At 42.3% G+C, this 19,645-nt stretch overlaps 1 protein-coding gene across 2 annotated transcripts in view; it reads left to right on the top strand.

The window, feature by feature from the left end:
• The window catches only part of CALN1 (calneuron 1), a 614,621-nt gene that overhangs the window by 113,742 nt on the left and 481,234 nt on the right, over positions 1-19,645 (top strand). For both annotated transcript variants that reach the window (XM_030933416.1, XM_030933417.1), the window contains exon 2: positions 16,503-16,627. In XM_030933416.1, coding sequence (XP_030789276.1) covers positions 16,503-16,627 — 125 coding nt within the window. The remainder of the gene's footprint in view (positions 1-16,502; positions 16,628-19,645) is intronic.

The following is a 19,645-nucleotide window of genomic DNA, read 5'->3' as shown; positions in this document are numbered from 1 at the left end:
GAGTTAGCATTGAGGACTTAGTTATTTTTCCTCTTTAAGATAAAGAGAATGTTTAAATAACAAAACTTTCTTTCTGAATGCTCCTTTGCTACACTCTGATTTTTAAAAATAAGTATTGTTTTTGTTATTTTAAATAAGTGTTGTTGCCATTTTCTTTACTTTAAAGATAATTAAAGTAATTATAACTTTAATTTAAACATTGACCTAGGAGATATTTTGGGGAATGTAATAAAATTTTCAATTTTAGCTTCTATTTTTTTTATTTCCATAGGTTTTTAGGGAAGAGGTGGTGTTTGGTTACATAAATTCTTTAGTGGTGATTTGTGAGATTTGGGTGCACGCATCACCCGAGCAGTATACACTGAAAGTATTGACTTTTATTATTGTCTCTACTTATATTCAACTGTGGTAGACCAACTTTTGAAATACCTATGCTGAAGTTTGCTCTGTGGTCTTATATCTGATAATTTGACGGGTCTCTGGGGGACACACACACACACACACACACACACACACACACACACATTAAATTAGCCTTCATAGCATAATACCCACTTTTCTTCATGTCCTTTTTGTTTCTATTTTTTTATCCAGGTAATTTATCAGAGACTTAGAGGGTGTCCTTAAAGACTTCAACAATTTTTTCTTTTTTCTTTTTTTTTTTTTTTTTTGAGACGGAGTCTCGCTCTGTCGCCCAGGCTGGAGTGCAGTGGCGCGATCTCAGCTCACTGCAAGCTCCGCCTCCCGGGTTTACGCCATTCTCCTGCCTCAGCCTCCCGAGTAGCTGGGACTATATAGGCGCCCGCCACCTCGCCCGGCTAGTTTTTTGTATTTTTTTAGTAGAGACGGGGTTTCACCGTGTTAGCCAGGATGGTCTTGATCTCCTGACCTCATGATCCACCCGTCTCGGCCTCCCAAAGTGCTGGGATTACAGGCTTGAGCCACCGCGCCCGGCCGACTTCAACAATTTTTAAAAATTATGTATGTATATATGTATGTATGTATGTATGTATGTATGTATGTATGTATTACTTTTTTAGAGACAGAGTCTTGCTTTGTTGTCACAGCTGGAGTGCAGTGGCAACATCATGCTCACTGCAGCCTTGACTTCCTGGGCTCAAACGATCCTCCCACCTCAGTCTCCCAAGTAGCTGAGGCTACAGGTGCGTACCACCATGCCAGGCTATTTCTAAATTTTTCATAGAGATGAGGTTTCGCTGTGTTGCCCAGGCTGGTCTGGAACTCCTGGCCTCAAGTTATCCTCCTGCCTCGACCTCCCAAAGTGTGGGGATTAGGGGTGTGAGCCACTGTGCCCAGCCAGTTTTTCTTTATATTTAAATTATTTTTACTTTACAGTGCTATGATACGGTACATAGAAGTTTATGACTCATATGCTATCATTTTGAATTTTACCCTCAAACATAAAATGACCATCATCCTTCACTTGTACTTCACTGTACTTCAGTGTTTTTTAGTTTGAATTGTTTGAAGTGAGAACTTTATTTTCTGTTACATTTGATTTAAAATATTGCCTCATGATTTACTTCGTAAACTTCTCTACTTATTTTAAGTGACCCTTTCAAGGTGGCAGGAGGTGGAGATAGTGTGGTTTTTGTGGCTGCTTCTAGAGGAATCTTCAGAAGCCGTTATTACTCTGAAGGAAACTGAATCTCATTTTGTTTTTTTGTGGGTGTGCTCTGTCGCCCAGGCTGGAGTGCAGTGGTGTGGTCTCGGCTCACTGCAGCCTCTGCCTCCCAGGTTCAAGTGATCCTCCTGCCTCAGCCTCCCGAGTAGCTGGGATTACAGGTGCACACCATGATGCCTGGCTAATTTTTGTATTTTTAAGTAGAGATGGGGTTTTGCCATGTTGGCCAGGCTGGTCTCAAGCTCCAGATCTCAAGGGATCTGCCTGCCTTGGCCCCCAAACTGCTGGGATTATAGGTGCGAGCCACCGTGCCTGACCGGTAACCTGTATTTCTACCTGAATGCTCGGAGCATTTCTCCTTATCCTTGAAGTTCGAAATTGTCACCTGGAGATCTACCTCTGTCAGTGTCTTAAGCTAACATGGGTGCTTTTTCTGCTGTCAACATAGAAATGCAGAATAAAATAGAAAAAATTATTAAACGTGTCACTGTGCTGGTCATCTGCCTGCTTTCTTATGGATTTATCTGCCTTTTTCTCCTACTCGGCATGGTAGGGCTTGATGTTTGCAAACTACATTTCCAGATTCCCTGGCAATAGGCTGCTGACTGATTTGGCCAAAGGGAGGCACCAGCAGGAAATGAAAAGGCGGGAAAAAGAGATAGGCTGGGGTATTTTCCCCATCTCAATCTGCTTTTGACAAATGTCTCCAGCAGTGGCTATGTCATTTCAGTGGTTCTTGCTTTGAATCTTGGCAGAGCAAAGCCTTTCCATCTCTCCTTTTAGTTCCTATTGGGCAGCCCCTACCACGGTGCTAGATCCTTTTGGGAAACTCAACTTTGAGGCTCTGATAGTACCACCCTCTCCCTACGTCCTTCCAGGCTGGGGGTGGGAATACGTTGCTGCCATCTCTAATCTCTGCTAAGTATCTCTGTTTGGCTTTCCCACCCTTCCAACAACTTAGTAGATGGCTGTTTTAAATCCTCCTGTTGAACTACGTGATATAGGCTCTGTTTTCCTGGCTAAGCTCTGATGAATAAAATCAGTTAGTTTGGAAAGAAAGGAAGGAAGGGGAAACTCAGAGCCCAGGGAGATAAGCATAGGAGTGGGCACCACCGCACAGCAGGAACCTCCCTACCCCCCAGAAAGCTCTGGTGATGGGGTTTTAATGTTCATGCAGAGACAAAAGATGTGGTCTTGGAATGGCACAGGCAGGAAACAGGAAATGAGACTCCGGTTTCCCAGCCCCCTGGAATTCATGGACTAAATATTTATGTTTCCCCAAAAGTCATATGTTGAATTTTTTTTTCTTTTTTTGAGATGGTGTATTGCTCTGTTGCCTAAGCTGGAGTGCAGGGGCGTGATCTTGGTTCACTGTAACCTCCACCTCCCAGGTTCAAGTGATTCTCCTGCCTCAGCCTCCCAAGTAGCTGGGATGACAGGCATGCACCACCATGCCCGGCTTATTTTTGTACTTTTAGTAGAGACAGGATTTCACCATGTTGGCCAGGCTGGTCTCGAACTCCTGGCCACAAGTGATCCACCTGCCTCGGCCTCCCAAAGTGCTGGGATTATAGGCATGAGCCACCACACCCGACCATATGTTGAAATTCTTATTGCCAATGTGATGGTATTAGCAGATAGGGCCTTTGAGAGGGATTAGGTCATGATATAGTGAGCCACTCATCTCTCAAAGGCCCTATCTGCTAATGAGCGGGAGGTGGAGGCCTTATTTGCTAATGAGGTGGAATCCTCATGAATGTCCCCTTATAAGGGGACAAAGAGACCAGAGCTCTCTTTGCCGTCCACCTCATGGGGACACAATGAGAAGAGGGCCACCTGTAGACCAGGAAGAGGGTCTTCATCAAGAATTTGATCAAGCTGGCACCCTGATTTTGGCCTTCCAGGCTTGAGAACCATGAGAAACAAATGTTTGTTGTTTAAGCCACATACTCTGTTTTGTTAGGTTGGTGCAAGAGTAATTGCGGTTTTTGCCATTAAAAGTAATGGCAGAGAGTAATGGTTGATGCAAGAGTAATGGCAATAACTGCTATTACTCTCGCACAACCTAATAGCAACTTACTATTCGTGGATGAAATGTTTGTGTTTCCCCAAAAGTCATATGTTGAAATTCTTTTTGAGACGGAGTATTGCTCTGTTGCCCAGGCTGGAGTCCAGTGGCCCTATCTGCTAATACTGTCACATTGGCAATAAGAATTTCAACACGTGGTCGGGCACGGTGGCTCATGCCTGTAATCCCAGCACTTTGGGAGGCCAAGGCAGTTGGATCGCTTGAGGTCAGGAGTTCGAGACCAGCCTGGCCAACATGGTGAAATCCTGTCTCTACTAAAAGTACAAAAATAAGCCGGGCATGGTGGTGCATGCCTGTCATCCCAGCTACTTGGGAGGCTGAGGCAGGAGAATCACTTGAACCTGGGAGGTGGAGGTTACAGTTTTCACTTACAAGTGGGAGCTAGATTCCATCTCCCCACTGGCCCAGCAAAGTAGCAGTGATGCTTATTTCTTCTCAGAGCAATGGCTGCCAAAGACAGATGTTACAGTGACAAATCAAAACTCTACGCCAGTGTTCCAGGGGATGTGCTGTACAAATGTACACTACCTGTGTGATGCAGGCTTCTAAGTTAGGGAATTTATCTAATTACTGGTTCCAAACTGGTGAGACGCCCTGTGTGATGGACAGGGATCTCTGTGAACTTAGAACTCCAATGGGAAAGCGTCACCTGTTGTAAAGGCTACTGGGGTTCCTCCCCTCAACAAATGACAGGCCACACTGGGAAACAGTTTGTCACCTAGGAAAATCAGGGTAGTACAAAAAGAGGATTAGTGCCTTCAGAAATGGAAATTATAGAATGACATTCTGAAGAAAAATATGAAATGAGTCAGTTAGAAATGGTTAAAAGAGCCAGGTGCGGTGGCTCACACCTGTAATCCCAGCACTTTGGGAGGCTAAGGTAGGCAGATCACTTGAAGCAGGAGATAGAGACCAGCCTGGACAATATGGTGAAATCCTGTCTCTACAAAAAATACAAAAATTAGTCACGCATGGTGGTGCACATCTGTAATCTCAGCTACTTGGGATGCTGAAGCGGGAGAATTGCTTGAATCTGGGAGGCGGAGCTTGCAGTGAGCTCACATTGCACCACTGCACTCCAGCCTGGGCGACAGAGCGAGATTCTGCCTCAAAAAAAAAAAATTTTTAAAAATGGTTAAAAGGTGAAAGAAAGTATAAGAATCATAATGAAAGATTCATTCTCAGTGAAAAATAAGAGGTGTGTTTATAAAAGAACCAAAGTAAACTTTTGGAAATGGAAAATATAGTCATTTAAATAAAAAATTCAGTAGACAGGTTCAACCACAATTCAGTAAAAACTGAAAAGAGAAATTGTAAATTTGCAAATAATTTGAGGAGATTACTTCTGAGATACACAGAGAAGTAAAAATGTGAACAAATGAGAGAGTTTAAGGAGCATAGACAATACTATGAGGTGTCAGTCAAGACTTAGTTGAAGAACCAGTAACCACTCTGGGTATTTTAAGCAGGCAGGGATTTAATATGAGGGATTTGATACTTGCATAATTGTTCAAGGGTTGAAGGAGTGGATTTTAGGTGGTTGTCCGGCATGACTTCCAGAATAATTCAAAGCCAACTCTCCAGGAGAGTTACTACCACTGAGGCTGCCACTGCAGTATGTTGTCCCTGCAACATTCTCTTGACTTCCCAACATTTGGGGAATGGTCCCCTAGAGCTGTGATCTGGGGATTCAGAAGCCATTGCTGCCACCCCCATAGCTGCTTTGTCACAGCCAAGAAACTGGAGTGTGAACAATGGAATGTTGCTGCAGGAAAATGTCATGTTTTCATGTCTTCTTTTCTGTAGAAAGTCACAACATGGCAAGGAAACAGTCAGTGACATGCTGGAGCCAGCTCATACTGGCTTGTGAGAACCCACTTTTACATTCTGAAGGATTTTGTGAGGTGATTTTTAAATGCATCTTTTTTTTTTTTTTTTTTTTTTTTTTTTTTTTTTTTTTTTTTAGACAGGGTCTCATTCTCTGTTACCCAGGCTGGAGTACAGGGGTTTAATCTTAGCTCACTGCAGCCTTGAACTTCTGGGCTCAAGCAATCCTCCCACCTCAGCCTCCTGAGTAGCTAGGACTACAGGCACATACCACCATGCCCGGCTAATTGTTTTATTTTTTGTAGAGATGAGGTCTTGCTATGTTGCCCAGTCTGGTCTTGAACTCCTGGCTTCCACTCTGGCATCCCAAAGTGCTGGGATTACAGGTGTGAGCCACCACACTCAGCCTATGTGTTCATTCTTAAAAATGGTATATAAACTTACCATGAAATAAATTTAAAAATCAGGGTAATAAATATTTAAAATTCATCACTTCCTAATCGTTTTGCTACATTTTACTATTATTTGTGATTTTGTGGTTAATTTAGTCTTGTGTGTGTGTGTGTGTGTGTGTGTGTGTGTGGCGGAGATGCTGCGCGGCGGTATGCTGGTATACTGCTGTACATCTCTTTCCAAATCCATGTTTAGTGGCACATGTTGGGAGCTTGGAATTGGCCCTTGTGGGAATATTTATATCATGAAAATGGAAAACGCTACACATCAAGAGTGCTTCTTTTTGAGAGCGAGGGCTAAACATTTACCAGTATACCACTGCCTTCACCTCATGTCTATATGGCAAATTTTGTGTAAGAGCTTTTGAATATTAGAACTAACTTTCATCCAGAACCTTAGTAGCAAGAGAGTCTGGAAAATAGTTATTGGCTTCCCAGCTTCCTTGGTCAGATGAACTATGAATAGCTTTTGGGTAAACCAGTCAAGAGAATCCAGCTTGAACAGAGAGGTCCAACGTACATCTAATAAGAGCTTATGAAAAAGAGAATGAAGAGATTTGGAGAGTGCCTATATCTGAAAACGTAATGACTTAGAATTGTCCAGAATGAGTATGAATAGGTGAACAGCAAGTATACCTATAGATTTCTCAACAGAAACAAAACATTTTCTAAGTGCTAAGGAAATCATTAATTTATGATTCTCTACTAGGTTAACCTTTGTAATTCAAATGAAGTTGAAATAAAGACTTTTTAAGACAAAGACTTAGAAAGCTTGCCATTTATAGCCCCTCATTTACATTTACACGTCACTGAAAAAGAAATTGAATCTGGAACAAAAGAGTAGCCTGCAAGAACCAGTGATGAGCAGAAAATTGGCAAACTTGTGGAAAAGTTTAGATAAGCATCGGTTGTAAGAAACAATAATACTGACTAATTTTGGGGGAAAAGGGGTTAAAAATAAGATTGAAATTAGACACTGGACAGTAACATAGAAGGACAAAGCGGTGCAAAAATTATAAACAATCCAATACATAAAGATGAAAAGCACACTTGTAGCAGAAGAAATTGAATGGGCAAAAGCCATACAAAAAGATGCTTAAGCTAGCAGTCAAGGAAATCCAATTAAAAATGAAACAGTCTGCTACCAAGTTTTGGCAAGGCTATCGGGGAAATTGACACACTCCTAGACTAATGGTGGATCTGTAAATTGTCACAATCACTAAGGTGGTTTTAAAACACATCTAAACATTCTCTGATACTCCATTTTTCAAAAGGTGGAGTCTAATTCCTTTCCCCCTAAGTGTTGGCTGTATTCAGTGACACAGTTCTAATGAAACAATGTGGCAGAAGTGAAGGTGTGTGATTTCCAAGACCAAGTCATAAGAGTCCCTGACCCTGTCTCTTTGATCACTTGCTTGGGGTGATCCAGCTCCCCTATGGAGAGACCCACAAGAAAGTGAGACCTTTTGTGAACATCTCTTTCCAAATCCATGTTTAGTGGCATCATGTTGGCAACCATGTGAGTGCTCCCAATTCACATGAACAAAGAAAGAGCTATGTGAGTGCGCCATCTTGGAAATGGATCCTCCAGCCCCGGTCAGGACTTCTGATGATGGTGGCCCCAGTCAGTGTCTTGACTGCAATCAGAGAAGACTCCTTGAGCCAGAACCACCCAGCTAAGCAGCTCCTGATTCTGACCCACAGAACCTGAGATAATAAATATTTATTTTAAGTCACAAAGTTCAGGGGTAATTTATTATATATCAATAAATAACTATTATATACTAATAAATAACCCAATCACTTTGGAGTGCAACTTCACTAAATCCAATAAAGGTAAAGATTTGCATACTCAACAAGCAGGTAGTATTTTATTTAGGTATACAGTTCAGAGAACTACAAAGAGACACACATGGGGATATTCATTGCAGTACACTTTTCCATCAATTGTGTAATTTATACAATTGGGTATTTGTACAATGGAAAACTGTTGAGCAGTTAAAAATTAATTAACTAGGTATATGTGTATGGATTTAGATAGATCCCAGAAAGCCAATATAGAGTGAACCATGCAGGTTGCAAAAGCATATGGAAGGTGTAATATCATTTACGTAAATTTAAAGATAGACACAGCAATAATACAATATATTCTATATAGTTACATCAAAATGTGGACAAATTTAAAAGCATGGACAGGAAGGATATGTTCCACCTCCAGAATAGAGTTGTCACTGTGGAGGGAGGGAAGTGAAGAAATAGAGTAGGTGGTAAGGGTTTCAGTGTAGTATGTTATTTCTTTAAAAAAAATCTAAGCAAAGAAGGCAAAATATCATTAAATCTGGGTGGTGGGTACATGGGTGCATTATGGCATGTGCTAAAATTTCTGTTTCTTTGAAATATTCTTCATTGCCATTAATGCAGGTTTTCATTCTGTTACTGTTTTTGGATTTCTCCTTTGTTTGCAAATGTCTGCACCTTTTCCAAACTGGCTTACCTCTCAGCTTATTGCCTTTTCTTTTTGTCTTGACATCTCTTCTTCTCACTCTGATATTTCTTTATGAATTTGCATCCCTATGTCATAGATACCTTGCTGAAAAGTTTAGGGCATAAAACAGAAAGTTTGTAAAACTGTCCTTTCTTGTATTATATCATTGTTGGCAATAGGCTTTTGCTCTACTTCTTCTTGAAAGTTCTTCCTTCTCTAATGAGGCAGAATTTTTACACAGACTACTACGTTAGTGTTTTTGCTTACTCATTCTTGTCTGATTTGAGATCTGTCCAAACTCAGTGTTTGCCAACTGGCATACCCCTGCAGGATTTTAGCAAGGGAATAAAACTTTTATAAGCGCTTAGCCAAATGTCCAGGGTCTAGCTGGCCTTTGTCGAGAGCATCTTTGCTGGAGTAAGATGAGATCTTCTTGTCCCCACCATGTAGCTCTTGAACTGAGAGTAGGAGATATATATTTCTGGGTTATTCGAGGCCTTCTACAGTTTTTTTCCTTTCTGAAGCAATGCTTGAAAAATCATGATCCCCATAGGTCATTACTCCTGGGGTCCTTCTCACCAACACCTGTGGCTTGCAGCCAATTTCTCATCTTCATGTACAGGGTTCATGTCTCAGACCTTCCATTTCTAGCCACCTTGCATACTGGGAGTTATGATCCATGAGTAGCTAGAGGAAAAAGGTTGTTGCTTCACAGTGGTGGAAAGGTCAGTGGTGGGATTTGACCTTGGCTGCTTGAATAAAGCAATTCCAACACAGTCAGAAGGGTGATTGCCTGCTGTTCTCGTTGGTCATCCCTAAGTCCCTGAAATAGAAGAGAATTTGGGTAGATAAAAATCTCTTCTTATCCCTGTACTATCTGACTCTATTATTCCCTCTCTGACTTCAAGGCTGTACCACTGATTATTCGTCATTCTAATCCTAACTGTACTGATTTTATGGAAGCTTCTTCCATACCCTGGCGTTGGTGTCATTGAGAATATCACTATTTTGGTGTGCCTTCGTGGTTGTTTTTACAGGAATTTGGCAAAGGCTCTATCAGGGCTGGTTAGGCTCTTTAACCTTTAGCATGCAAGATCAATATTGCCCCTTGTATGTCTGGTAATTGTAGGACACGGATTGCCGTCAAGTCTGCAACAGATGCCATGTACTTCTCCAGCACTCTGTAGAGAGCTCAGGAATCAACTGAAGTCTTTCAACTTCTTTCAGAAGTCCATCTAAGACTCTTAAGAAGTCTTAAGCTCTTTGAAAAAGTTTCGGGGACAAGTTAAGATGCCATTTCTCCAAATGGTTTTCTTCCTCTCTCTGTGGTTCATTATCACAAATCTATACAACATAAATTAAATACTTTAGAGCTATGCTTCTCAAACTATTTGTGAGGAAGGACCAGTTTTAATTTTTTTTTTTATTTTTTAGTTTCAGTCTTGGGTAGACTGATACTTTAAAAAAATACAGTAAGAAAGAATTACCAGGAAAAATAAAAGAAGCAAAAATATACAAAAATCGAGTCCACTGGTCATATGCTTAGAAGTTGGGGCAATGCTCTAAATTGCTATTTCAATGCTTTCTCTCAATTCTTGTACTTATCTCACTGCAGACCAGCAACAAATGGTGTGCAAGTAGCAGTGGTCTATAGACCACACTTTGAGTAGTACTGCTTTAGAAGCCCTGTAGAACACTCAGGGCTTTGCTCAGAATAATACTGCTACCCTCCTGCAAATGTGCCTGGGTCTTTGGTACTGTAGAGGAAAAAAAAAAGAAGGTATATTAACGTGGGTTCTCCAAAGAAACAGAATCTGTCTGTCTATCTATCTATCTATCTATCTATCTATCTATCATCCATTCATCAATCATCTATCACATATCTCTATTTTTCTTTCTATCTGTCTATCATCTATCTATCTATCTATCTATCTATCTATCTATCTATCTATCTATCTATCTATCTATCTGTATAACTTTAAAGAGATTTATCGTAAGGAATTAGCTCATGCAGTTACAGACTCTGAAAATTCCACAGTCAGCTGTCAGCAAGCTGAAGACCCAAGAGAGTTGACGGTATAGTTCCAGTCTGGTTTGAAGACCTGAGAATCAGATAGTGAAAAGCTCCAGTCCAAGTCTGAGTTCAAGGGCAGAATAAGATGGATGTCCCAGCTTGAAGACAGTTTGAAGAACAAATTCTTTCTTACTCAGTGTGTTCATTCTATGTAAGCCTATTCATTCTATTCATTATTGGATGAGACCTACCCACACTGGAGAGGAGAATCTGCTTTACTCAGGCTACCAGTTCAAAAGTTAACCTAATCCAGCAACACCCTCACAGACACATCCAGAATAATGTTCAACCAAATATCTGGGCAACCCATGGCCCAGTCAAGTTGACACATGAAATTGACCATCACAAAAGGGCATCATTTCAAGTTAATGTGAATGAGGCTCTTTAGTTATTTAATTAATTTTTTTTATAGACAAGGTCTCCCTCTGTTGCCCAGGCTAAGGGGCAGTGGCAAGATTGTAGTTCACTGCAGCCTCAAACTCCTGGGCTCAAGTGATCTTCCTACCTCAGCCTCCTGAGTAGCAGGGACTACAGGTGTGCACCTACCATGCCTGACTAATTTTTAAAATTTTTTTCTAGAGACACAGTCTTACCATATTGCCCAGACTAGTCTTGAACTCCTAGCCTCAAGTGATCTTGCAGCATCAGCCTCCCAAAATGCTGAGATTACAGGTGTTAGCCACCATACATGGCCTCTTTAGTATATTACTCTGTCAAGAAATGTACCAGTTCCTTGACCCCATTAACAGTAACTGTCCCTTTTGGTTTTAACCTCTCAATATCTTTGATATGACCATTTAGCCTTCCTGGCACCCAGAAAATGGACTCTTCTTTGGCTCTGGCAGTTTCCATTCAAGTAGCCCCTTCTGCATGGTATTGCCAGAGCTTGCTGACACCATTCAGCACTGGAACCCGCTGGTGCTTTGCTGCTCACGCCTGATCCCTCAGCACAGTGGTTTACATGCCAGCCTCTCCCTGAAGCTTGCCCTTTGTCAGGTCTCAACGACCCTCCTTTGTAATCCAGCATGTAATCCAGGCATCAATCTAATTCGTCCATGACTTCTTGTTGCCCCTGCATCCTGCTTCGTATAATCCTTAGCAAATAATTACTGGTGATACTCACTGAGCAGATGCCTGGTGCTAAGTATAGTGCTGTCTGTATTGTATCTTTTTAGAGTCAGAGTCTTGCTCTGTCACTCAGGCTGGAGTACAGTGATGTGATCATAGCTCCCTGAAGTCTCAAATTACTGTGCCCAAATGATCCTCTCACTTCAGCCTCCCGAGTAGCTATGACTGCATGTGTGTACCACCGTGCCCAGATAATTAATTAATTAATTAATTTTTTTTTTTTTTGGTCTGTGTAGAGACAGGGTCTTGCTCTGTTGCCCAGGCTGGTCTGGAAATCTTGACATCAAGTGATCCTCCCGCCTTGGCCTCCCAAAGTGCTGGGATTACAGATGCGACCCACCATGCCTGGCTGTTTATCTTATTTAATATTTACAACAGTACTATTCTCTTCAGTATGTATTAAAGCCCTAGTTTTATAGAAGAGGAGACAGGCTGACAGAGGTCAAGCACTTATTTACCTGGCTAATAAGGGCAGAGGTAGGATTAAAATCTAACACTGTTTCACTGTTTTTGACTAGAAAGTGCTGTTTTTTTTTTTTTTTTTTTTTTTTTTGGAGGTGGAGTCTCCCTCTATGACCCAGGCTGGAGTGCAGTGACACAGTCTCAGCTCATTGCAACTTCCACTCCCGGGTTCAAGTGATCCTCGTGCCTCAGCCTCCCAAGTAGCTGGGATTACAGGCACCTGCCACTACGCCTGGCTAATATTTGTATTTTTAGTAGAGATGGGGTTTCACCATGTTGTCTAGGCTGGTTTCCAACTGCTGCCTTCACCTCCCAAAGTGCTGGGATCACAGGCATGTGCCCCTGCACCCAGCCAGTTCTTAACCATGAAACCACTCTGCCTGTCTTAGTTTCTACTGCTGTAACAAATACCTTAGATTAGCTAATTTATAAACAACAGAAATTCATTTCCTACAGTTCTAGAAGTTGGGAAGTCCAAGATCAAGACACCTATAGATTTTGCATCTGGCGAGGGCTGCTCTTGGCTTCCAATATGCTGCCTTGTTGCTGCATTTTCACATGGTGGAAGGCAGAAAGACAAAAGGGCTTGTTAGTTCCTTCCAGCCCTTTTATAAGGGTATTAATCCCATCCATGAGGCGAGGAACGCTCATGGACCTAATCAGCTTCTAAAGGCTCCATCTCTTAATACTATCTCATTAGAGTCTTAGCTTCCAGTGTATGAATTATTGGGGGCCACATTCATTCAGACCATATCACTGGCTTACATAAAGTACAGAAAGATTGTTTTCATGACAGTTGCTTAAATATTTCACAATGAGTGAAACTGCTGTTGCAAATATTTATTTATTTTTGTTTGTTGCCCTGTATAGCAGGATCCATCTTCAAGTTTTAGTTTCAGGATAAGATTTGTCTTTGCTTGAACTTATATATTTCTCTTCCCTTAGCCAAGGAGAGAATCTTAAAGCTTGGGTTTCCCTAGGCAGCTTGGAGTGAAATTTAGTCCTTAATTGCAGCAGCTGTTTTTAGCTTATTTAGGATAATGTTCTTCCCTTTCTTGAACATGACTTTATATATCTATATGGATGGTTCAATTGCACGTTTTCTTTCCCACTAGACTTTGAGCTTTTTGAATTCAGAGACTAAATGAACTGAATGTGTACCTAATTTTGTAAGCTGCCTTTTTTTTTTCAGAAGCAAATTATGTTGGTATATCAAGTGGGATTCAGTTGTGACCAGTTTTCTTTGCAAAGTACTCAACATTTATTCTGTGGCTGAACTGGGGCGTGGGTTGGATATGTTTGCTTGAGTATAACATCCTTATTATGACTGTAAAATTTTGTGTAACGAATCCAAAGCTGCAGACAACCAGGTAAAAGGTGACAATAGGAAGATATTTATAAAATGCTGAGAAACTAGAGTGATGCATGGTGGAATGGAAGGAATACTTTTTGTACCGACCTTAGTGGGTCTTGTTCCAGGTAGCAAATTAGATAAGAACACAGCAGGTGTCTTTCCATGCTTATGAAGACTTAAACATTGGTTAAGATAGCAGCTGGTGAGGCTCATCTAGTGAGGCTTAGCTAACAAATTAGATAATATCAGAGCAGGTGTCTTCCCGTATTTATGAAGACTTAAACATGTTAAGATAACAGCTGGTGAGGCTCACTGCGTGTAGGACTGGTGCTGTGGGTGAAGTTGAAATCACACAAGAAGTGTTAGCCAGGGTTGACATCTCATTTTCTGGACCATGGATGTCTCAGTCTGTTTTGTGCTGCTATAACAGAATACCTGAGACTGGGTTGTTTACAAAGAGCAAAGATTTGTTTCTTACAGCTCTGCAGGCTGGGAAGTCCAAGGGCAAGAGTCTTTCAGGGGCCTTCTTGCTGTGTCGTCCTGTAGCACAAGAGGAAGAGAGCATGAGTGTTACTAGAGAGAGAATGAAAGAGACAGAGAAGGGAAAGGGGCTGAATTCATTTTTTTTTTTTTTTTGAGACGCTCTTGTTGCCCAGGCTGGAGAGCGATGGCGTGGTTTCAACTCACTGCAATCTCTGCCTCCCGGGTTCAAGCAGTCAGTTCTTCTGCCTCAGCCTTCCGAGTAGCTGGGATTACAGGTGTGCACTACCACGCCTGGCTAATTTTTTGTATTTTTAGTAGAGATGGGGTTTCACCATGTTGGCTAGGCTGGTCTCGAACTTCTGACCTCAGGTGATCCACCTGCCTAGGTCTCCCAAAGTGCTGGGATTACAGGTGTGAGCCACCGTACCCAACTGAACTCATCCTTTTATCAGGAACTCACTCCTGTGATAGATAACCTACACCTGCAATAACAGCATTAATTCTGCCCTCATGACCGAATCACCTCTCAGAGGTCCCACCTCTCAACACTGTAGCATTGGGGATTAAGTTTCTGACACATAAAATTTGGGGGAGACATTCACATTATGGCAGTGGGTATCAGTCCATACTCAAATGACCATGACACACAGTCCCAAGAAATCAGGATTGGCCTTAAGGAAAAGACAGAGTAGTCCTAATTCAGTACATGCGATTCTCCCTTTGAAAGCTTTTTGGTCTGAAAATTAACTTGGAGGGAAAAGGAGGTGGTCATCAAAGTATTCTTCCAGAGAAAGATTCTTGTATTATGTTTAAATATAAGGATAGATTTTGGAACATCTGACTTGTAACTAGCTGAAGATGTACCCCTTATAATTGGCAAATGCATGTGCCCTTTGTAATCAGCATCCTGCCATTTGCAATTGTCCTGTGGATGTACACGTTGTTAGCCATGGGAAGAGTTAAGGGCGAGGGGATGGGTTGCAAGCTGACAGTTGGCTCTTGCCTCAGCCATGTGTCTGTTTTACTTTTTGGGGCCCCGAGCATTTGGGAGAGTTGTCCCAGTTGTTGTGATGAGCAAAAAGCACCTTTGATAGAAATAGAGAAACCAGGAAGTGTTGCCTACTTTGTAGGAAGATAATTAATTCATTTTTAGACATTTTGAGTTTGAAATGAGGGTTTGACATCCGGGTGGAAATGTCTGGCGCTTAGCTGGGGCTGCCTAATGGAAATAGCATGTAGGATGCTGGAGTTCTAGAACAACTTCTGTCACTAACTGGCTTTGTGTTCCTGGTTAAACCTTTTAATTTTCAGGGGTTTCACAGGTTGATTGCTGCCCAGTTCACCTTCCAGAAGCTCTGATACAAAGGTGTTCTCTACCCACACCTTGTGATTGACTCCCTGTGCTTCCTGCCTGTTGGCCCTAATTCTGCTCAAAGGTTTATCCATCCTCTTAATCCCCCTTGCTAGATGGGGAAGCAGAATATGAAGCATTCAGCATCTTGTTCAAAGTCACGGAGAGCATCATTGGACAAGTTGGGCCAGGAGCTGTGCTCTTTCTGCTTTAGAGATGATCATCTTCCCAGCTGCCTTTCCTCTTTCTTGTCTTTGCTTGTTCTTCCATTCTCTTCCATTGTCTTTGCTGTCCTTTTATCTCACATCTCTTTTTTCATAGCCTGGACCCTCTAGTCAGCCTTGCATTAGTGGAAAGTTCTAAGCCCTACTGATGACCATCTGGGTGCAGGAGCTTTTTTCTATTGGTCTAAAAGGATGCTTTAAATTTGTGTGCGAGTGCTGGAAGCAGCTTCATTGTGGGACACCTGAAGGCTGTCACTCCCCTTTGCAGCAGGGCAGGTGTGATTAGCATTTCAGAACGTGTGTGATTAGCATTTCAGAATGTGTGTGCTCACACACCACTCATGTAAGCAGCATCTGCATCTCAACCAGGCTTGGCAGCTGCTTCTTGAGATGCAGACCATTGCATGTACTTACTTAGAGCTTGGGCATTTCCTACCTGTTTTGAGTGCTGTGTGAGTGCAATGTCTGTATTATCTGGGAGAAATGAGACACTTGGATCTCTGCTTGATCACAGCCAAGACATGTAGTCCCCGGGCATGCCAACACTTCTGGGATTCTCAGTCCTTTCTTACAAGCATCAAGTGAGAATTTATCAGGCCGAGGAAAGGAGTCAAGAGTGTTGCCATTTGCATAAAGAGATAGTTTGATGGTGATGTGGTATGCCATGATTAACAAGGACAACATGGTTCAAATTCATAATTAAATGGGGAAAATGAAGTAAGATGTACAGTGAAGAAATGGGAAGAACCTGAGTTCCTTTGGAAATTGCTCAGGTCATTGGGACCCTGGAAATATCCTGACTTTCCCACTAGATTGTTATTTTAACAATGACACCGGCCATCTGAAAATCGGATGGTCCTTTAAGAAAGGAAAGGAAGAATGAATGATGATGTCTTTCTTTTCCCCTCCCCTGTTCTCTCTTGGGCAGGGAAAAGATGCCGTTCCACCATGTGACCGCCGGCTTGTTGTACAAGGGGAATTACCTCAACCGATCGCTCTCTGCTGGCAGTGACAGTGAACAGCTGGCTAATATCTCCGTGGAAGAGCTCGACGGTAAGGAGCCTACCCTGTTTGGGGGGTTGGCCACCCTCCCAGGGAGGTGTTTGTGGCTATTCTAAAGCTTAGTTGAATGCCCTGGACTTTGGCCACTCCTTGGCAGTTGTGGCCAAGTGTAACCATGGCGTGATGGGAAAAAGTTCAGAGACAAAATTTTACCCAAGTGGCTTTGTGTGTGTGTGTGTGTGGGACAGATCTGATAGCCTGAACAATCTATGGTGGATATTTCAGTTTTCTTGGATATTGACTGGGGGGATAGCCTTCACCTCTCTTAAAATGTGTTTTCCAATTTCCAGAGTCTTTATCACCAGTGGAATTGTGGTTTCTATGTTGTCACCAACAATAGAGTCCATCTGCAGGGGAGGTTTAAGCCCTGTTAATGGCTGTCTCTTGACTTCTGGCCATAGTGCTTTGAATCCTGCCCGAATCGGAATCATCTGGAAGCTCTGTCTAGGTGGCAATGGATAGCAATTATTTTAATTGCCTCTGTTTCTTTGTAACACAGTACAGCCCTGGGTGTTCAAGGCAGGGGTTAGGGATGGACATAAACCTGGGAACATGATGACTAAATTCATCCTAGGACTGTGTCTCATTGTATCTTGGATAAACCGATCCTCTAATTAAAAAAAAATTAAAAATAGGAAAAACAAGTTTTGTTTTGTTTTGTTTTGTTTTCTTCCTGGAATAGGGAATTAGGTTGATTTAGCCTGATGTTTTTACCTAGGTACTGCATCTGCTGAGGTCAAACCAGAATCAGTTTTCCCCAGTGTTTTTGAATACTTTGTTGCTTGTAATAATACTATTTTAAAGCACAAGGTTTAAATTTGCTTTCTCAAGTAGAGAAGTAAAAATTACCCCAGATGGCCCACATGTTTGCTTTTAAGTGTAATGGTTCAAATCAATGTGCTTTGTATGTGCACATTAGGGAGCCTCATTTCTCCCAGAAGGAAGGTGGAGGACATTCGACTCTGAGACAGTGAAGCCAAACTTGCTTCACAACAGGCAGGAGGTGAGGGAGGTGAAGGGAAGAGGCCTAAAATAGCTTCTCCTTCTGTCATCATTTTGCCTGCATGCTTATTTAAATGCTTGCTTATTTACATGAATGAAGAGGGAGGCAGCAGAGGATGTGGCCCTGGTAGGCTGGGTCCAAGGAGAGTCTGGGGGATGTTTGAAGAAGTGTAGTGATGGGGGCAGAGTCAAGATTCCTAGGGATAGCAGCTTCTCACTGTGGTCTGGACAAAGACTGATGGTCTGAGAGGAGATCGGGGACCCTTACATCTTCTGGTCTTCAGTTGAGCAAAAGGTATACTGATGTAGGACACAGAAGCGGGAAATTGAGCTCTGACCTCCTCCAAAGTGAGCCCATAAAGGCGACCACAAATCAGGCTGAGGTTGCCCTTGGGTGGTATCTTGGTCTGTTCAGGCTGCTGTAACAAGACACCATAGACTAGGTGGCTCATAAAGAACAGAAATTTATTTCTCACAGTTTGGGAGGCTTGGAAGTCTAAGATCAAGGTGCCAGCAGATTTGATGTCTGGGGAGGGCCACTTTCTGATTTATAGATGTCACCATCTTGCTATGTCCTCATATGGTGGAGAGAGTGAATAAGTTCTTTTGGGCCTTGAGTATATAAGGGCACTGTCTTAGTCTGCTTTGTGTTGCTATAACAACATAGTACGTTGTGGGTACTTTATACAGAAAAGAAGTATATTTGGCTGATGGTTCTGAAGACTGGGAAGTCCAAGTGCACAGCACCGGTATCTGGTGAGGGCCTTCATGCTGTTTCATCCCATGACAGAGGTGGAAAGGCAAGAGAGGGTAAGAACCAGAAAGCCAGAGAGGACTAAACTCACTTTTATAATAATCCACGCTCTGGATAATGAACTTCCCCCTGAGATAATGACATTAATCCATTCATGAGGGCAGATCTTTCATAGTCTAATCACATCTTAACCATCTCACCTCTTAGCACTATCATAATGCCAATTAAATGTCAATGTGAGGTTTGGAAGGGACTTTCAAACCATAGCAGGCACTAATCCCATTCATGAGGGCTTTTCCCTCCTAATCACCTCCTGAAAGACCTCACTTCTTAATGACATCACGTTGTTGATTAGGTTTCCACATATGCATTTTGGGGGGACCCAAACATTCAGCTCATAGCAGTGTGTTTGGGAGGTGAAGTGAGGCCCTGGCTTCTCCTACCTATGGGAGTCTTCAATGTGAATGGATATTAGGGCAGGTGGTGCATTAATGTGGGGTGGATGTTTGGTTGTGTTTATTTGAGTAGATCCCCGAGGCTCAGTCATCAGTTAGCAGGAGGGACTGGGAGTCCCCCATGCATGCAGGACCCACTGAGTGGCCCTGGCTGAGAACTGGGTAACACTATCTATATGTTTCGGGCAATTCTTTAAGAGGTTAAAAATCACTAACCAAATGGAGTCTGGAAATCATCCATGGCTTTCCATGTTCTCCCCACTTCCTGCTTCCCAACTTTGCCATGAATGATTAGGAGATGATTTCTCTGTGACTTCTCAGCACAATGGCTTTTTTCACTGTTAAATTCAATCTCTGCTAAGGCAACTGTTCAGGGCAACTGTGGAGGTGCATGGCTTTTCAAGAGGGCTGCTGGCTGGATTTCAACCCTCCTCTCCCTACTTAGGTGCCCTGCTGAAATTGCCCTCCACTTTCTTGGCCAAATAGAAAAGCATATAAACTTGCTATTTTAATCAGGCAAAGGCAGCTTGAGAAGGACTGAAATGCACTTTTTCAGTATGTAGATTAGTAGGAGTAATTCTAAGAGCCCTCCAAGCCCAGGCTGGCAGCCTGAGCATTGGCAGCCTTGGGGTATTTTATTGAGTGAACTGGGAGCTTTGTAAAGGCCTGAGATTGGCTGGGTGAAGATGCTGTGTTTGTCCTTCAGGAGGGTAATCCAGGCTCTCAACCTGGGGAAGGGCCATTTATTTTCTGATGGAAGATTCATTCTACTTATTTATTTAGTTTTTGCCAAGGTGA

The sequence above is a fragment of the Rhinopithecus roxellana genome, chromosome 6 (assembly GCF_007565055.1).
Source record: "Rhinopithecus roxellana isolate Shanxi Qingling chromosome 6, ASM756505v1, whole genome shotgun sequence".
NCBI lineage: Eukaryota > Metazoa > Chordata > Mammalia > Primates > Cercopithecidae > Rhinopithecus > Rhinopithecus roxellana.
This window is presented reverse-complemented; position numbering and strand designations above follow the sequence as displayed.